The sequence below is a fragment of the Eretmochelys imbricata genome, chromosome 1, assembly GCF_965152235.1.
Source record: "Eretmochelys imbricata isolate rEreImb1 chromosome 1, rEreImb1.hap1, whole genome shotgun sequence".
Taxonomy (NCBI): domain Eukaryota; kingdom Metazoa; phylum Chordata; order Testudines; family Cheloniidae; genus Eretmochelys; species Eretmochelys imbricata.
The window spans coordinates 130448713-130468237 of NC_135572.1; the positions used below are offsets into that span (position 1 = coordinate 130448713).

General features: G+C 39.0%; 1 protein-coding gene across 2 annotated transcripts in view; it reads right to left on the reverse strand.

Annotated features, from left to right (window-relative positions):
- Positions 1–1014: 1014 nt before the first annotated feature.
- NLGN4X (neuroligin 4 X-linked) overlaps positions 1015–19525 on the reverse strand; it is a 161104-nt gene continuing 142593 nt past the window's right edge. For both annotated transcript variants that reach the window (XM_077807154.1, XM_077807152.1), the window contains 3 exons: positions 14365–14550; positions 12650–13439; positions 1015–1864 (listed from right to left, as the gene is read on the reverse strand). In XM_077807154.1, the coding sequence (XP_077663280.1) occupies positions 1015–1864; positions 12650–13439; positions 14365–14550 (1826 nt within the window). The remainder of the gene's footprint in view (positions 1865–12649; positions 13440–14364; positions 14551–19525) is intronic.

Consider the following 19525-nt stretch of genomic DNA (forward strand, 5'->3'; position numbering starts at 1 on the left):
TTGAACAAGCTTAAAACAATAATCATGATTTCCATTTTCTGATCCATCTCTGTGTTGCAATTTAATGAAGGCTAACACAAAAATTAAAGGAAAGGAAAAGAAAAAAAATCTAAAAAACAACTGTCTCCTAAGAATGCTTTAACATGCACTTTTGCAACCCTTAAGGGAAAATACGCAGGTCACACAGACAACTGTATTCTGTGTATGACACCATGTCCTCCTATAAATGAAACATGTTAGAAAAACCTCATGTCTTTTTTCACCACTAGTAATTAAGAAGAAAATCCTCCTTTTGGTCTGGAGGAAACAGAGGTGATATGACTAATGTATATACACATAGGTCACAACTGAAAGCACAATTTCTAAAAGTTCTTTTCAAACTGAAAACGTCAATAAAAGCTTATTTTTTTTAAACTCACAGCTATATACACTTTTTACAAAGTTTCTTTAAATATAGTTCAGGCCGGCAAGTCATCTCTTTGCACAGAACTATACGTATTTTACTGCATAGTCCTCTTTTTTTTTAATAATAAAATCCTATTTCCCCCTTCTGGTTACAGCTTCTTATGCTGGATAAAAGCCCACGGTGATGTCTTTGTTTTAACAAGGGCCCTTCATGGTATGGCACATAAAGAACTGGTGTTTTTTTTTAATTTCATATATTAAAAAAACTGTACAGTCACTGGCTCTGTGTTCCAGAAGATTCTGCTTGTTTGTTACTCTCAAAACATCCTTTCAAGTGATTTCTTCTGGCATCAACTTTCAATCAAAGCGGCTGAGATCTTAAAGCAGTATCATAACAGCAATGTACATGTTTCACATTTCACAGGGTTTGAAGCTGATCTTTAATATCAGAGAGTTTCTATGGGCAGGATCAGTAAGAAAATAACGACTGCCCTTCACGTTTACTTTTTGTCATTGTTTTTAACAAGTTGTTCAATGGTGAATGCTCTTTTCTCTACTTCTTCTTTTTCTTCCAAGTGGCTTGTGGGGTAAGAGGGGGAAATGGCAGAGCTATACCCTAGTAGTGGAATGTCCATGGGGTAAATTAGTACTGTTTTGTCCTCCACTGAAGGTGTTGAAAGTATGCAAAGGTTGCATTCCTGTTAATGTATTTGGAATCATGGTTATGGTGTTGGGTGTCATTAGTGGAATGTCATCTGGGGACCTCCTCAAAGTAAGAGTGTAGTCAGGTGGGCAGGTTAGTCTCAGGGTATCATGTGCCTGCAGCGATTCACACTCGTGGTCATGCTCTAGCTGTTTCATCTGCAATGACATAATCTCTTCATTTTGTATGTGCGCTATATCATTGGTTGTGTTCCTCTGAGGGCTGGGGCGCCTGTGTGTCTCGTGACGTCGCTTGTCTTTCTTGTAATACAATGCAGCAAAAGCTAAAATGTTGAGGAATAACAAGGATGCCCCAACTGCAATGGTGACACTCAGTTCTGTGGAGTAATCTCGTTTGTTTTCTATCAGGACAGTTGTATCCTCTGGGGCTGTTTTGTGGGTGTCCTTTGAATGTTTAGGATTGTTGGCTGGTGTCATTGCTGGGCGTTTGGTCGCTGGCCACAACTTTCCAGGAGAACGTCTTGTGACATAAGGAAATGAGGTCATATCAGGAGGCGGCACCTTAGTTGTTGTGGAAACATACTGAAATATTTCATTTAAGTTGTGCAAGTGTGGTACAAGTTCCAACCAGAAGGCGACTTTTGTTGCTCGATAGTGATCCCGAACTCGGGGTTTCAGACCAATGTGCAGATAGAGCTGGTCTTTAGGGTTATACTTAGACCAGGCCACTTCTTCAAAACGGTTGGGTTTTGTATGGATGAACTTTGTGTCCTGTGGAACAGGCTGGTTTGGATCTCTACAATGGTAAAAACAAAGCAATATTACAGTCAACCAAGAAATTAACTCTGTTTTATTCGACAATAATTAACAGAAACTGAAGACAGTTAGCTAACTGTAACCCTGCAGAAGTGCCATTAAAAACAAAAACATTTAATATACATGAAATATGAGGTATTACAGTAGTTCTCTATATAGAGAATAGAAAATAGGACCTGATCTTACTCCCTCTGAAATCAGCTGAAGTTTTGGCATTGGCTTCAAGGATTAGGCACTAAAGATGAATTTTTGAGAGGTACTGAGCACTTTCAGCAGTGGGAGTTGTAGGTGCTCAGGATGTCTCAAGATTTGACTTTAGCTTCAGGGCATCCGGTAGCACTGTGTGGTTTTTAAAGATTGACTTTTAACGGCACAAACCCTTTAGGAATAACATGCATGTTCCTTCTTTTGAAACATGAACGTTACACCTAAGTTTAACAGCTAGTTAGATATTCCATTTTGGGGGGGTTTCAGCCTTCAGAGGGCAAAGAATATTGTCTGTGCTTTATAATATATCATACTAAAGTATATAAAGTATCTTCTATGCATTATACTGACATTTCTTCTCTCCTTTCCCATATGCATTAGTTTTTCTTTTTCAAAAATCAATCTAATCTTTTTCCTTTTCTTCTAATGTGCTCTTATCTATGTTCCAGGAATTCCCTCATCCAATATTACAGTTTTAAAAGCTTTTTTGTTTTCTTTTTTAAAATGCCCATGAGATGATTATATGTTTCCAAGGTTCTTTTGTTGTTTAAAAAGTGTTATTCCTTAGTGCTAGATCTACACTGGCATTTAGCTTTAATAATCTAAAGATGCTTCTATTCACCTGCTTACCAGGGGGAATTTACCCTTGAATTCAATGAAGTAAAATACAATTAAAAAAAAATATTCTTAATCTAGTTTTTGTTTGTTTGTTTGTTTGGGGTTTTTTTTGCATATTATTCTGTACCACATCCCTGCCATCTGCTGAAGATATATATTGAGTATTCCAGAATTTTTTAGATTTTATTCTTTTAAATAATATCTACGAGCCATAATTTGATCCCATATTGTTACTCCTTGTCTGAAGCTAAGGTAGAGCTTTCCCTTTCCAAGCAATACTGCAAGAGATTTCAATGTGCTGCCACTCTGAGGAATTCTAACATGTATTTGAAAAGGAAATAAAGTATTCCTTTTGTTCTCAAAGAATAGAGAGGAGGATTTGGCAAATCCAGATAAGTAGGCATTGGCTTGATGCAATATATCTACTACAGTACTTTTGGACACAAGACAAGAATTCTAAAACCTGGATAAACTTACACAGATTATAAAAGCACATGTCATTTTTCCCCATTAGACACTCTAAAGCCTGGAACAGCTATAGCAGGAAATTAGTGTCATATTTTCTATCTCTTTGTTAAGCACACACTGTTCCAATTCATAGCCCTAAAAACCCTGGGCCTTGTTCTGCAGTGTAGGTGCAGAAAGTATATAAATTAAGCCAACAAGGCAAGTTAGTTGTGCTCAAAGAACTAAACCCAAGGGACATGAGAGCACTCAGTACATCTCATGAAACACACGATCAGGATCATGGGCTGGATACGTTTACGATTCTTCTTCCACTCCATCCCACCCTCTATGTATGTAAATGAAGACACATTCTTTTTATGTGACAATAAAGTGAAATCCTGACTGCTTTGAAGTTAATGGAAATTTTGTCATTGAATTTACATGGGCCACGATTTTACCCATAAAATTCCAAAATGTCACCAATGATAACTTTACCTCATAGTGTCATATCTGAGGTAATATTATCATTGTGTAAATGAGCTAAGCTGGCATGTTTTTAGATTTCACTAACCATTCCTTCCCACACCCCTTCACCCTCCACGAAGAGCTGGATTGTGTGTTCAGTAAGGGGAAAACTCCTATACTATCCTCCAACTCCGAACGAAAAGGGTTGGGGAGTGTGTAGGGGAGTATTGCCTCTCTCTATAGGAAATCCTCATATGCCAGTGTGAAGGACTGGGGGTTGGGGATGGAAGATCTGTTGATATGAGTATATTCTTGCCCATATCATAAAATAGTCTGAAATAACCTTTGTGAAGCTATTCCGTAGGTTTGGATGGGGGACACAATATCACAAATGGGCATAGCTCATAGATCTGCATAGTTGGCTTCACCTGGCAATTAGCCATTCACTTGACTTTGGACCTTTCACTTGGCACTGTCCCTCCACTTCTGGTTTTGTAATTTTAGCCTTTCATTTGACCTTTTGGCCTATAGAAATTCTGGAAGCTCATCCATGTCTTTATGAAACAAAGAAAACTACTGGAATGCTTTGTGAATAATGCACATAATAATGTAATAAAAGAAGAACAATGCTTTTATGCATTTCTATACTTTCTCCAGCCAAGCTCTCAGAACACTTCAATTAATTATGGTTTACAACATCCCTCTGAGTTAATGGTAAGTTATTATTAGTATCCCCAGTGTCTCAGCTGGGGAAAGAGAAGCACGGGCAGGCCAAGTGACTTGCTCAAAGTTACCATACAAAGTCTGTGACAAAGCTGGGAATTCCAGGTTCCCAATCATGTGCTTTAGCCTAGACACCATTCTTCATTTCATACAATTGCTAGAATACAATTATTGATCAGTGTTTGCTCTCTACTAATGATGCTTATTTTTAAGTGTTTTCACTCTAAATTCTTTCTACACCTAAAATGTTCTCCAAGTGAATCTCTGCCACCAAAGTACCTTCAGGTCAGTATCTGAGAATAGTCTCTCTTGTATCGTCTAGTCATTTTCATGGAGTCACTGACTCAAACTGTGAACCTTTCCAGAGAGGGAAATCACAGAGAATTCATCCACCACTCTCTTCCACTTTCCTTCTTTGTGAGCTGTGATTCATGCCTTTATGCCCCAGTTATATATGGTAGCTCAGTGATGCTCAACCTACAGTTCTTGATGCACAGCTCTTTAAAGTGCCTACATGCAGCTTGCTTCTCAAGTGTAGGGTGACCAGATGTCCTGATTTTATAGGGACAGACCCAATTTTTGGGTCTTTTTCTTATATAGGCTCCTATAATCCCCCACCCCCGTCCCGAATTTTCACATTTGCTGTCTGGTCACCCTACTCAAGTGTCATAAAATAAATGTCCTTGCAATGATGTGATGGCTGATTCAGGAGCAAAATAATAACACATGCGCACAAGTTGAAGCTCTGGCAGCCAGTTAAGATAATGGAAGGCTTCACAATGAAACACTACTAAATGTCTCTGGGTATTAACACCAATAGAATGAGAACTCCGCAGGGAGCCCCATTTCTCACTGAGCTCTACATCATGCTGCTCAAATTGTAACCTTTATCTAGCAGTTTTCATGAATATAGTAACTGTTGGCATAATAAACTTATGATGGGCACTTTTATATTCTAAAAATGTTTCATTCTTTTGTGGCACTTTGTGACTTTGCTGGATGACAAAATGCATTTCTGCAACTGAAGTTCAGTGCCACTGTAGCAGTTGCACATGCGCTGCAAAAATACTGCACTCTCTTTGTTAATAGAAAAGCAAAAGACACCCTTGAGAGTGTACTTCCTCTCAACAATGAGTTTTGCTGCAAGTATGTGTGTGTGAAAGAGTTTACTCTTCACACTTCAGATTTTTCCTGTGCAACCTCTTCATAATATATTGTGACAGCTATTGTGTCTGTTTATGAAACCAAAGCAATAGTGATTGTACTTTATTTCAATACCACAGACCTGGAATCAACCAATATCTTCAAACAAAGAGAAATGAAATATTAGAGGGTAAGCAAAAGATCCAGCCACCTTTTGAAAACCTCCAACAAAGGCGCTACCAAGGCAGTCTTTTCTATTGTCTTACTCTTCTTACAGTTAGAAAGTTTTTCCTGAGATTTAATCTAAATCTGCTATGCTGTAGTTTGAACTCATAACCTCTTGTCCTGCCCTCTGTAGCAAAAGAGAACAACTTTTCTCCATCTTTTTTGTGGCAGCCTTTCAAGTATCTGAAGACCTCTATCATGTCCCCTCTTAATCACCTCTTTTCTAAACTAAACATAATCAGTCCCTTCAGCCTTTGCTTGTATAGCTTCCATTCCATCCCTTTGATCATCTTTGTCGCTCACCTTTGGATCCTTTCCAGTTTCTCTACTTAAGTTTTATATATTAGTGTCCTAAACTGGACACGATACTCCAGCTGAGGCCTTCCCAGAGGCAAGAGGAGTAGTTCCCTTTGCCCAGGAAAGGAATGATGTCCCTCTCAAAAACGAACTCAAGCCCTGGTTTCCCACACAACTTCTTAGTACAATTTCAACATTCAGAAAATCCCTCAAAGTAAGACAATTCTCAACCCCCTCAAAGTACAACACGTTAAAATAGAGCAGTCCTCCATCCCCACTTCAGTGTCACCATCTCCAGGTCCCTCACTTGACTGCCAAAAAAACACTTCATTCCCCTGTTCCTCTTCCCCTATTTCAGGACCGTAACCTCTGGCAATTCCCAGTCCTGCTTGCAATCGTTTTCCTGAAGCCCTCAACTGATATCTTATGCAAGAAGGCTCCCTGTAGTGTTCCACTCCTGAGGTCCCTGTGCCTGCAAGCTCTGTGCATTCTCATGGGAACCTCCAGAATCAACCCTCTAGTTTTCAGACTTGGTTTGCAGTGATTGAGCTGGTTCTTCCCCTTCACCTCTTCAAGAGCCTTCTACATGGTTCCCCAGATCTGGCCAGTTCTCTCTGACTGCTCTTGTTCACAGCAATCCCTAAATAGCTCTCATAATCCTGGTCTACACTAGTCCCCTCATTCTTCTCTTCTGTAGACTAAACAATCCCAGTTCCCTCAGCCTCTCCTCATAAGTCATGTGTTCCAGTCCCCTAATCATTTTTGTTGCCCTCCGCTGGACTCTCTCCAATTTTTCCACATCCTTCTTGTAGTGTGGGGCCCAAAACTGGACACAGTACTCCAGATGAGGCCTCACCAATGTCGAATAGAGGGGAATGATCACGTCCCTCGATCTGTTGGCAATGTCCCTACTTATACAGCCCAAAATGCCATTGGCCTTCTTGGAAACAAGGGCACACTATTGACTGATATCCAGCTTCTCGTCCACTGTCACCCCTAGGTCCTTCTCTGCAGAACTGCTGCCTAGCCATTCGGTCCCTAGTCTGTAGCGGTGCATTGGATTCTTCCGTCCTAAGTGCAGGACTCTGCACTTGTCCTTGTTGAACCTCATCAGATTTCTTTTGGCCCAATCCTCCAATTTTTCTAGGTCCCTCTGTATCCCATGCCTACCCTCCAGCGTATCTACCATTCCTCTCAGTTTAGTGTCATCTGCAAATTTGCTGAGGGTGCAATCCACACCATCCTCCAGATCATTTATGAAGATATTGAACAAAACCGGCCCCAGGACCGACCCTTGGGGCATTCTGCTTGATATTGGCTGCCAACTAGACATGGAGCCATTGATCACTACCCGTTGAGCCTGACAATCTAGCCAATTTTCTACCCACCTTATAGTGCATTCATCCAGCCCATACTTCTTTAACTTGCTGGCAAGAATACTGTGGGAGACAGTGTCAAAAGCTTTGCTAAAGTCAAGGAACACCACATCCACTGCTTTCCCTTCATCCACAGAACCAGTTATCTCATCATAGAAGGCAATTAGATTAGTCAGGCATGACTTGCCCTTGGTGAATCCATGCTGACTGTTCCTGATCACTTTTCTCTCGTCTAAGTGCTTCAGAATTGATTCCTTGAGGACATGCTCCATGATTTTTCCAGGGACTGAGGTGAGGCTGATTGGCCTGTAGTTCCCAGGATCCTCCTTCTTCCCTTTTTTAAAGATGGGCACTACATTAGCCTTTTTCCCATCGTTCGGAACTTCCCCGGATCACCATGAGTTTTGAAAGATAATGACAATGGCTCTGCAATCACATCCGCTAACTCCTTTAGCACTCTCGGATGCAACCCATCCGGCCCCATGGACTTGTGCACGTCCAGCTTTCCTAAATAGTCCCGAACCACTTCTTTCTCCACAGAGGGCTGGTCACCTCCTCCCCATGCTGTGCTGCCCAGTGCAGTAGTCTGGGAGCTGACCTTGTTCATTAAAAATGCATTTTGGAGGGACACTGAAACTATTCACAAATCTGGGTTGAATTCAGCAAATAGTTTTGTCTGAAGGGAAAAAAAAACCTGAAAATGGCAAAATGGTAAATTTCAACCATTTTGAAATTAAAAGTTTTTGTTTTGACCATTCTAAAATTAAACACTTCAACTTTTCATTTTGAAACAGTGTTTTGTTAATAAATTTCGCTAATTTTAAAAAGTAAAAACCAGCTAACAATAACCTAAAGGAAACAGAAACCAATGCATATTTTGTTTTGGATTGGACAAAATATTTTGTTCAGCCTGAAATGCATTTTTTTCTCATTTCAGCAATTAAAAAAAAAATAGTTTCAGTTCAAACCAAAATGATTTCTTTTTCAGCATGGCACCTAAACTAAAATATCAACTCAGCTTCATCCGTGCCTCTTCTTTGGCACTGCCAACCCTTCCCTGAAGTGGAGCATTCAAAGAAAACTCAGGAAGCTTCTGTGACCTATGTGGTCATTTTCTGCAATATCCTGGGCAAACCTTATTGAACTAAAGTCTGCTGCAGTTTCCACGGTATGCATCTGATGAAGTGAGCTGTAGCTCACGAAAGCTCATGCTCAAATAAATTGGTTAGTCTCTAAGGTGCCACAAGGACTCCTTTTCTTTTTGCGAATACAGACTAACACGGCTGTTACTCTGAAACCTGTCATTATTGAACTAAGTTTATGTATCTTGTGAGTTCATTGTATTATAAAGTCAAATGCTGATGTATTATTGTGGGACTGTATGCAACTTCTTTAAGAGGAGAGATGACTAATGTGAACCCTGGGAAGAGTAATGAGTTTCAAATGACTGTTTTAAACAATGGGCCAGAAAATAATGATTTTTTGATTGAGTGGGTTTCATAAGAAATACTTGGGAGAAAAGGAATGCAAATTTCCTCTACTGGATCCAAACTTTTGAAGCTATACCCTAAGGAGAAATCCATTGTCTATGAATTACCTATTCCCAAATCAAAGACCCAGGCTGTCTAAAGGAGGCACTAAACTTTTCATTAGTGTTCTTGTTCTGAGCAAAACGTGTTATGAAATTGTAACCACAGAAAAACCCCTGTGTGGGGCAGGGGGATTGAAGACTGTTCACTGACCACAGTCTTTGTTGGAGTTGGAGTGATCTCTGGTATGCTTATTAGCATGTGGGTAGGTTGCTGTATTTCTTTTCATGTTTTTTTCTATAATGCTTTTAATCTAAGAATAAAAGTGCTTGCTTAGAAAGAGGTGTGCAGTAACTTAACTATGGTCAATTGCAGTGTGTATAGGCTCTGAAGAGAAGGCAAAGCAGATCTGCTTAAGCAGTTTGACTTACTGGGGAATTCACAGTGTAGTGAGGGAACTGAGTAGCCTGGAAGTACCCAGTCAGGAGGGAGGGAGATGCATGTCTCCACTCAGAGAGCTGATGTCTGAGGAGCCAGAAGCATGAGAATAAGTGCTTTATGGTGGACCATAGAGGGGAAATAAAAGTGTAGTCTATGACAGGATCATCTTACAACAATTCCTTTGCCTTCTATCCCACTCCCACTGTTCTTACAGTGGGAGGATGTGATAAAGCCTGAATTATATGACTGATTCCTTTAACATGTAAAATTCCCACTAAAGTTAATGGGAATTCTGATTGTACAAGGACAGCAGGATGAAGCCATAAAAGGAGATCTTAAAGAAAATCTCATGCAAACTGTTTGATTATATATCGTTTATACTGTGTAAGTTATTTAACATAATATTTAATTGTGATCCCCAAACAAAGCTTCTTGCATATATTCCACAATGCATTCCCCCCACCCCCATTTTTAAAGGAATGTCTTCAGTAAGAGATAGCTTTGGTGAGTAGATTCAGAAGCCAAGATGATGATGAATGAAGGCTAAAAACTATAGTCTTAGCACTGAAAGGGAAATGGACCATCAGAAAACTGCAATTTCCAAGTGTTCATTTCAAGCATGAGCCATTCAACACTAAACAGTCACTTTATTTGTCACTTTTTGTTTTCTAGCTTCAGTTACTGACTTCAAAGTAAAATACAATAAAAGTACAGTGCCTTTCATTGTGTCTTTGACACCTAGTGATTTTACAGGATTGACCTGCCCTCCAAACCTAGCCTTGGCAGTAGACCCATTAAACAGTGTGTGTGTTTTTTATCAGCAGGTGGTGTGTGTCAATTAGAAGCTCAGCACAGCCCTTCAGAGCGCTGCACTAACTGAGCAGTAATTGTACAGTAAGTTCCTAGATACTGCCTCAGTGTGAGAGTCATCCAGGACTGGAGGAGTGTCAGAAGTTTGTTTGTTTTTTTTTTTAAACAGGCTGCAGTTTTAATGTTTAATGTTCAGCTATAGAGAAACCCGCAGTGTTATAGTCTCACAGAGAATACATTTTCAATATCTGTTGCTGTGGGCACAAAAACAAAGCAGCCAAATAATATCAGGATAAAGCAGGAAAACAATGACTGAAAAACAAAAACCTGAAACATGTCAGGTGCTTCTGATGTATTAGGCCTGATTGTATACCTGGAATCCAAATTGTATGTGGGAGGGTGGATAGGAGACTAGTTACCTAAAATAAGTCCCTATATAATCTCAGTTTGAGGTTCTATAGCCTACAAGATCCTATTTTTCCCTGCCAGAGGAAATTCTCCTTTTTATTTCAGTTGGATGTGTTGGAGGTACAGAACAAATATAGTCATAGAGCTTAAGATTCCATTTATCCACAAGGAAATTTCTTGTTCTAAAAGGTGGATTCTATGGAGTAACATTAGGGTTTCTGTTAAAACAAAACAAAGAAGTTTCCCTTCTGCAGGACACCTGGAACTGTATAGCTACAGGGCTGTACTTATAATCCATTTTTCAGACTGCTTGTAAAGGAGCGAATCCACAATGGAATAGATCTTGTATTTTAGTCTTCATTTACTAAGCATATTACCAGTTGGGTGCTTTGGAAATGATTAATAACCCTTCCGAAGCATTGGTGCAGTCTTTAGGAGGTACAATATAAATGTAAGTCCACAGCCGGAGGACTGGACAATGGTATGCATATTCTGCTAAAATCAGCTCTCCAGCAGCAGTGCGTAGCAACTGCCTTGAAATTATGAGTAATGGTGACAGATGGAGCAGTGAGGAGCTCTTGTAAGGCTTAAATAACCACAAAAGTCTGATTTGTTTGCATTCTATGGAAATAATAATAAAATAATTATAAATAATAACCACACAGACAGGTCTTGACATCCTACATAATAATTCTTCTGAGGTATTTTTCTAAGGGTCTGAATCCCTATATGTATGTGGGCTGTTTTATCCACACTAATAAAGATCTAATCATTGAAAAAATCTGCTTCTGAGCCCTGTCACAAGTTCATGCCATGCAGCGTTCAGTATAGCACACCATCATATAGATTACACAGTCAGTTAAGTCAGTTTTCCCCTTAGCAGCCCACCCATCCTAGTGCCAGTGATTTCTTGTTGCCAGCTACACCTTAAATATTTTATCACCTATTCACTGTCACCACAGTTCTGCACAGTCCACACATGCAAAAACATCTGTCTAGTGAACACTGCAACAAAAGGTTTTGTCTTGTCTTAGCCAGCAAAGCGACCTGAATGCAGCATTTTATTTTTGACTCAGTTCATGCTCCACATTTTTGTTAAGACTGCAAAAATTGCTTTCCCCAGCATGTCATTTGGATTCATTAAAGACCGCCAGAGCTGCTAAGCCACTGAGTGTTAGAACACTAGAGATCTCTGAGCCTTTCCTATATTGCTGCAGACCGTGCACTGCACTGCAGTAGAATTGTAGTTTCGGGAAACCAATCCTGAATGTTCTTTGGAAACATTTAGAGCGCCACAAGTAGCTATATTTTAATTTAGTACCAAAGACTCAAAGTTAACAAAAAGAGCCTTTGTTTTTTAACTAAAATACTGAAATATTCTTTAAAAGAATGCTACCGGGAGAAGGCTTAGTGCACAGGATTTATTGATAGCCTCTTAAATTAAGTTGCTTTGAAGGTCCTTTCTTCAGTGTTTACAAATGTAATATCTGCATAACATTGATGCCTTTTTATGTTCTAGTAACCAGCCTTTTTTAAAGCCCTTCACCCCCCCCCCACTAAACAGATTTGTGTGAGACTTTTCTTGATGACTAGATTCCAGTAAATTAACTTTTATTCCATTTCTGACTCCCAAAGAAAAAATCTTCCCAATGGACATCTTCCTGACCCACTTCTCCAATAAGTTCCCTTCCCTTTATGAAAAAAACAGAGAATTTCTTAGTGAATAAGTATGATCTACATCATAATTTCTTCTTGCAGTAAAAAAGACAATTCCTCTGATCTACAGCATGTTGCTGAGCTCTTTTGACTTAAGGACATTTACCTTTATACTAATTGCCCCCATTTTAATAGAAAGTACATCATTCTTCATGTACAATTAGTTTAATAGAGCAAATATTAGTTTAAAAATATATTTAATATAAATAAGCCCTTTTTACAGCAGTATTCTGCATTAGTGATTCCAATTAGTGCTGTAACTCTATTGTAAGATGCATCATTTGGGACCATTACAATGGAATACTTCAGTATTTCAGAACAATCATATGAATGAAAAAGGCTATAAGATGCAAAACATACCCAGTTTTGGCGAAATTTGTCCAGTATGTCATAACTACTGCACTGAGCATGACGTCATTTTTGGAGAAGTTGCAGTTGAACAATTCAGTGGGACCAATCATGGGAATGCCAAATACATAAGGAACTTCATCACCATGCGCTGAATCAGCCCAGCTTGGTTTCATTTCACTTTGGCAGTGGTGATAAAATGCATAGAAATATGTTGGAGAGCCATACTGGGCATGCAGGTCAGCTGTAGCAACAGCTGGGGCAACCCACTGGTGGTCAGTAAACAAAGCTACCAGGGTCTTCCTTCGTGTTTCAGGGTTTTCCTTATCTGCCCAGTCGGTGTACATGAATTTAATGGTCTCCCGGAGTGTATCCTTCCCTTCTGGATAGCCATATAGATTGTCCACAAAATTGGAGACGGAAAAGTCAAAGTCATTTGGGGAAACCCCATCTTCATTGTCCACAATGCCATCCACAAATTTTAAGCCTTCCCCTTGGTTCACACCTAGCATTATGTCATAGTTAAGGAACTCTCCCTGCTCCATTAGAATCTGAGGGTCATCTGGAATCACATCCCCATCAATCACAGGCCCAAAGGCAATGTGGTACGTGGCTGGAGTGATGGTCTGCTGAATGAGTTCTTTGTAGTTCTTATTCCGAAGGCATTCAACTAAGTCAGTGGTATCCAGCATGTCGCAGCCCACTTTATCTGCCAATATCCGAGTGTATTTGGCAGGCTGGTAGTTCACTGCCCAGCTGGACAGGGCTGTTCCACTCTGTATGATTGCCTTTTGGAACAAACCTGCAGGTGCAAATTGTTTAAATGCAAATGAAATTACATATAAGAAAGCTGCTTTTACTAAGCAAAGAATACTTTGATTGTATGATACTGAAAAGATGCAGATTCCTGTATTTCAGTTCTATTTCCACTGATTTAACTTTTTAAATTTAATTTAATTTAAATTTAACTAATTTCTTCCTTTTCACTGTAGCTTTGAATAAGCTTCTAGTTAAAATCTCCCTGGTTCTTGATGGTCATACATGTAAAACATGAAAGTTTTAGGTTAGCATTTCAAGGACAGAATATATTTTTCAGAGTAACCCTACACCGTCAACAAAAATACCCCAGTTTTAGCGTAGTGGTAGTTCTTTAACATTTTTAATCTTTTAAGGAGTGCCAGATACAAACAATCATATACTCTTGTGCATTTAAATGACTCACATAAATATGTTCTTCACTAGTTTAAAGGTCAAAGGAAAATTATGCACTCTTTTTTCCCTTTCACAGAATCCAGGCATCATATAATTTGAAAAAAAAATGTGCTCAGCTAAAATCAGTTTAATAGGCTTGATTTCCAGGATCCTTCTGCACTGACATAATTTTTCATTACCTGCTTACATATATTTTCCTGTTATCATTGACTATTCTGATAAATTAGAATATATTTGCATTTTTCTGAAACGATTTGAAAATACTTGGCGAGATTCACCTGGTGCAACCACAGACCCGGATTTAATGCTGCTGTGTGCCATAGCAAAGCAGTTGGAGAACACCAGTGAATCTTCCCCTTAAGTTTTTCTGTTTGCTTGATTGTTTTGTTTTGTTTTGTTTTGTTTTGTTTTTCTTCCTGGTGGGAACACTGAAGGGTCCTATTTGAGTCTCCAGCCTAAAATGCCTTGTTTTAAAGGATCCCTTTTTACCTTTATTTTACCAAGAGGATCGTTACCTTCTGAATAATGAGATAGTGTTAGCAGACTAACACAGGATGCTCCTGCTCCAGATCCAAAAATAGTAACTCTTTTTGGGTCTCCTCCAAAGGATCCAATATTTTCTTCAATCCATCGTAAAGCTTGGATTTGGTCAAGTAATCCATAATTGCCTTTTGCAGCTTGGTCTCCAGTACTTAGAAAACCTAAAAGGCAAAAGAGACAATTTTAGTTCACCAGCCACAGAATTAGCAATGGGATATTCACATATTCACAACACATATTCCCTTCTTTTCTCCTTCAATTTATATTTATAAAAGGTCATAGTACTAACTAAATGTCTTCAGTGCAAACGTTAAAACCACAGAACATTTTCCCCCTGCTGTAGATGCCATGTGTGATGGCAGAAAAAAATAAAAATATCTTTTTTTCAGAATAACCCAATATCCAACAAGCAATGCAGGTTGAAGGTTTCACAAATTTGATAAATCTTTGTGAGTAACATAAAAAACCCCACATCCAAATGTTCTTATTGTACTGTGCATCCACAACACACAGGAAGAATTAGGACATCAGTTCTTTCACTGAGGACAATGATCCCTTGCACATTCCTTTGGATTCCTTTTGGCATTGCCCAGAATAGTCCAGTACTGAGCAGTTCTGCAATTTATAATCATTGTACAGTACAGAGACAAGTATGTGGCAACAGTTAAAATAAATGAAAAATAAGTAAAACAAAATTGAAAACCCTAACAAAAATTACACTCAATTCAATTCTACAAAGGATATTTACAAGAAAGATAGCAGGTCAATCCTCAGTCATTCAACCCTGAGCATCCAGACTTCATCTGAACAAATTCCATTCCAAATCCTTCCTTGGAGATTTTATGAAAAGTTGTTTTGCTATTTTTTTTCACACCCTATACCATAGTTATTAGATTTTAGAAATAAAGCATGTCATATTTGCTACTTGTCTTGAAACTTAGAATAACATGAACTAAAAAAATAAGGCTCTGATTAGTTTTGCATTTCTGCAATTAGCTTATTCAAAACATCACACTAACCCATGCTGAGTGGAACAATCTGGGTTCAAAACTATGCACTATGTCCATATTACCATGGATAGTCATTCATTGCTTTAAAAAAAATTGCAGAGAGCTTATCCTATCGTGTGACTGGAAATCAGAATTCTAGAATGAACGCTTTAGAACAGCTGAACATTTTCAAATGGACACCATTAATTTAACACTAACTTACATCAATTCAAAACTGTCCTGAGTTGAAAAAAAGAGTAACACATTGCCATTTCTAAGATAATAATCAGGGCCAGTTCAGACAATTCTGCCAAATGAGGACCACAAACCACTGGAGGCCCATCGCCCAGGGACTGATTGAAATGATGAACATTCACCACTTATGATCCAGAGCCCCCTTGGTGTGAGATAAGAGTTGCTGTCTGCTGATAGAGAGCTCTGTGGAGAAAATTTGAGGCCCCTAGGAAAAAAATAAACACCAGTTTTGGACACATTCCCCGTTAGGCTCACCCTGTGGATCTAAAACTCTTGGTCATATGATATGGCAGAGCTGAGGAGGATAAGTAATTCTACTGAATCATGGGCTTTGCAAACATGGCCCATTTGAACTGCTTTGCCAAGGGAGCACAGATATGTTTGTCGTGGCTCTGGCTGTTACTTAATTGTCCAGAAGATACTTCTAAATACACATGGCTAGAATAATAACAAAAACAACAACAAAAGAAATTAGACAAGAAATGGCCGTGTTTAAACTCGGTAGCACTTGTATTTCCATGTCATGGTCTATCGTAAAATTCCCAACTGTGTACAGAAAATCTATGTCAAGATTTAAAAGCAACATCATATAACATACTTGAGAGGAATACATTTCAAAAAAGGGACAAAACTCCACATTTAGGTTATATAATTTTAATTAGGATGTCATAAAGGCTGATAATGCTAAAGCAAGATTAGCTACAATTTAGTGCAATGCACTCTCACCAAAATCACTTTCTGATATTTTATTAGCAATTACTAATTAGTACTTAATGCCAACAAGTGCTTTATAAGCACTTGCATTCATCTTGAAACAGTTGCTCTAATTTACTACAAAATGAATCATATTGTCATTGCTAAAAAAGATCCTTTTGTGTTGGCTTACTTATGAAAACTTTAGTCAGGACAGGCATGGTAGTTATTAAAGTAGCACTCTCTTTTCTGTTCCATTTAACACTGAAGAAAGAATCTATTGATCCATAAATGCCAGAACAATTTTTTTCAACACCGATCTAGTTCTTTTTTCACACCCCTTTATTATCTTTTTTGGGTTTGTCAAGCAAAGAATAAACCTTGCTGGTTTTGTTTCTGCAGTCCATTGCAAAGGCTCTATAATATTCTGTAATTCATAAGCCTTTATTAAATCAGAACTATGACCTCCCTGGGAAAAAGTGACTGTTGTAACCTTTAAAACAGCAAGGTAATTAATATGCAGAGCCCAAACACATTTTAGTTTTCCTAGCAGCATCAAATTAAAGCTGGTTCATCTTTGTGATTTTGAATTCTTTCTAAATGTACTGAAAGGTGACTGAATGAAACTGCCATCAACGAATATCTGATGTTTAACATATAAAGATTTTTTTTTGTTTCAATAGTTCTCTGCTGATCCTCATTAACTTAAAGAGCAAGGTTTCTTAATTTAAAAACTAATCATAAAGGCAAAACAGCAACCCCCTATGGCACAAAATGAATGAATAAATATGTCTTCGCTTGATGAGGATATATATCCTTCCATGCTTTGAATACCAGATCATAATATTTGCCCAAAGCCATTTTTAGATTCAAGGCAAGGGATTATCTGTTTGTACGGAACTGCATAAACCAGCTCGGTTCCTTCTGTGTGGGCTAGTTTATAGATTTCAGAGGGATAAAGTAAAATGTCACTAAATACTCCTTAACATAGATGACTGTGCTTTTGTTTCAAAGATGGGAATTTACAGTGGACTTTCAGGAATCTGGTATATATTTAAAATGCATTTTGATTTTTTTCCAATTTGCTTTATGACTCTTTTAAAAAGGCACTTTATGGGGTTTAGAATACTCTGGGTTGGAATTTTTGATAGGATATGGAGGCTGGAACTTTGCAAGGTTCTCCCATCCCTATTAATGAAACAGATGGTTGGAGTGTCTAAAGCTCAGAATAGTAAACACAGAGCTCCTTTCATTTAAAGGCACAGAAAGAAACCAAACTGTAATATTCAGTTCCTGTTTTCACTACTGTTTTCCCCCCCTCTAAACCATGACTTCATTAAAAATAAAAAAGTCTCCCATATAATTCCAGGATAACGGGAAGAGCACATAAAGACCCATTGTGATTTGTTATACTATGCAAATTGCAACTGCACACAGTATCACATTTCTCAACCTCTTTTTTTAAAAAAAACCCAACAAATATAAAAACATCTCAATCATCATTATAGTAAAACTGCCTTAAAATAAGGCTTCTAATTTTATATAAACTAAGTTTTCAGCTGCAATTTCTTTGGATCTGTTATGTTTGTGTGAATGGAAAAAGTTTTTCTTTAACATACCAATGGAGCTGAAATCAAGAAGTAAAAATAATATATTATAAGGGGAACAGATTGGGATTTTTCTGCTTCCATAAACTTTTTAAATGAATGTACTGGGTACTTAGACCCATTCTGTCTGTTTTGCTCCATTTTATTGGTGCAGTGCAACCATAAAGCCATGTCAAACAGTTCCTTGGGGATTCAGGTAGTTGTACAGATGGCATACATATCTCTGAAATAACCCCTCCCACGCACTATAATTGGGGACATGGCCAAGGCAAAGGAGCTGTGGCTGGGAGTGTTGCTGCCAGAATGACCCCCTTAGGCAGAGGTCCCCAATTTGTGGGGCACACCCCTCCCACCACCACGCGGGTGCTGAGGAAAGTTGTGGGGGAGAGGCTTGGGCCTGAGCCATTCCCCCCGAGGGGGCAGGAAGGAAGTGCCATTCCCTTCTGCACCTGACCCTGGCTCTGGCTCCATGCCTGTGGTCCCATCTGCTGGCCTGGCTGCTGGCTCCGCAGCTGGGGCTCTGCTCCTGGCCCCAGCTGCCGGTCCCATGCCTGGGGCCTTGGCTGCTGGCCCTGTGCTCCGGGTCCAAGCCTCTGCCCCCTTACCCCTGTCCGTATCCCCTGCTCCTGGCCGCAGCCCCAGGGAGCGTGTGGGTGGCTGGGGGGAGGGCAGACACTACGGCGGGGGGCATGTAAAAAGTTTGGGGACCACTTACCTTAGGGTATTGGCAGCTGGTTGCAATTGGGGAAGCCTGCAGGGGTTTTACCACTAATAAAGTTTGCAGATAAACACAAAGATTGGGAGACTAGTAAATAATGATGAGGACAGAGCAATCTGGATCACTTGGGTGAAAGCAAACACTATGTGTTTTAATACAGTCAAATGTAAACCTATATTATATATCTAGGAACAGAGAATTTAGATCATATTTACAGAATGGGAAAATCTATCCAGAGAAGCAGTGACTTTGAAAAAGACTTGGGGGTCATGGCGAATTATCAGCTAAGCATGAGCTTGCAAAGCAAAGCTGTAGTCAAAATGGCTAATGCTATCCTTGGACATAGAAACTGGGGGATTTTAAGTAAGAGAAGGGAGGTTATCTGACACCAGTGCAATTGCTACTGGAATACTGTGCCCAGTTCTAGTGTCCACAATTTAAGAAGGATGTTGATAGATTGGAGAGGTTTCAGAGAAGAGTCATAAGAATAATTAAAGTATTGCAAAACATGCCTTATCATGATAGACTCCAGGAATTCAGTCTATTTAGCTTATCAAAGGAAAGGTTAAGGGTTGACTTGATCACAGTCTATAACTCCATACATGGGGAACAATAATTTGAAAATGGGTTCTTCTAACTAGTGGACAAAGGTATAACAAGATCCAATGGCTAGAAGTTGAAGCTAGAAAAATTCAGACTGAAAACAAGGCACACATTTTTAACTGTGAGGGTAATAAACCATTGGAATAATTTACCAATGGCCATGGTGGAAGGCCGAGGGTGGATTATCAATCACAAGCAATTTTTATCAAGATTAGATGTTTTTTCTAAAAGAGATGTTCTAGTTCAAACAGGAATTAATTCAGGGAAGTTC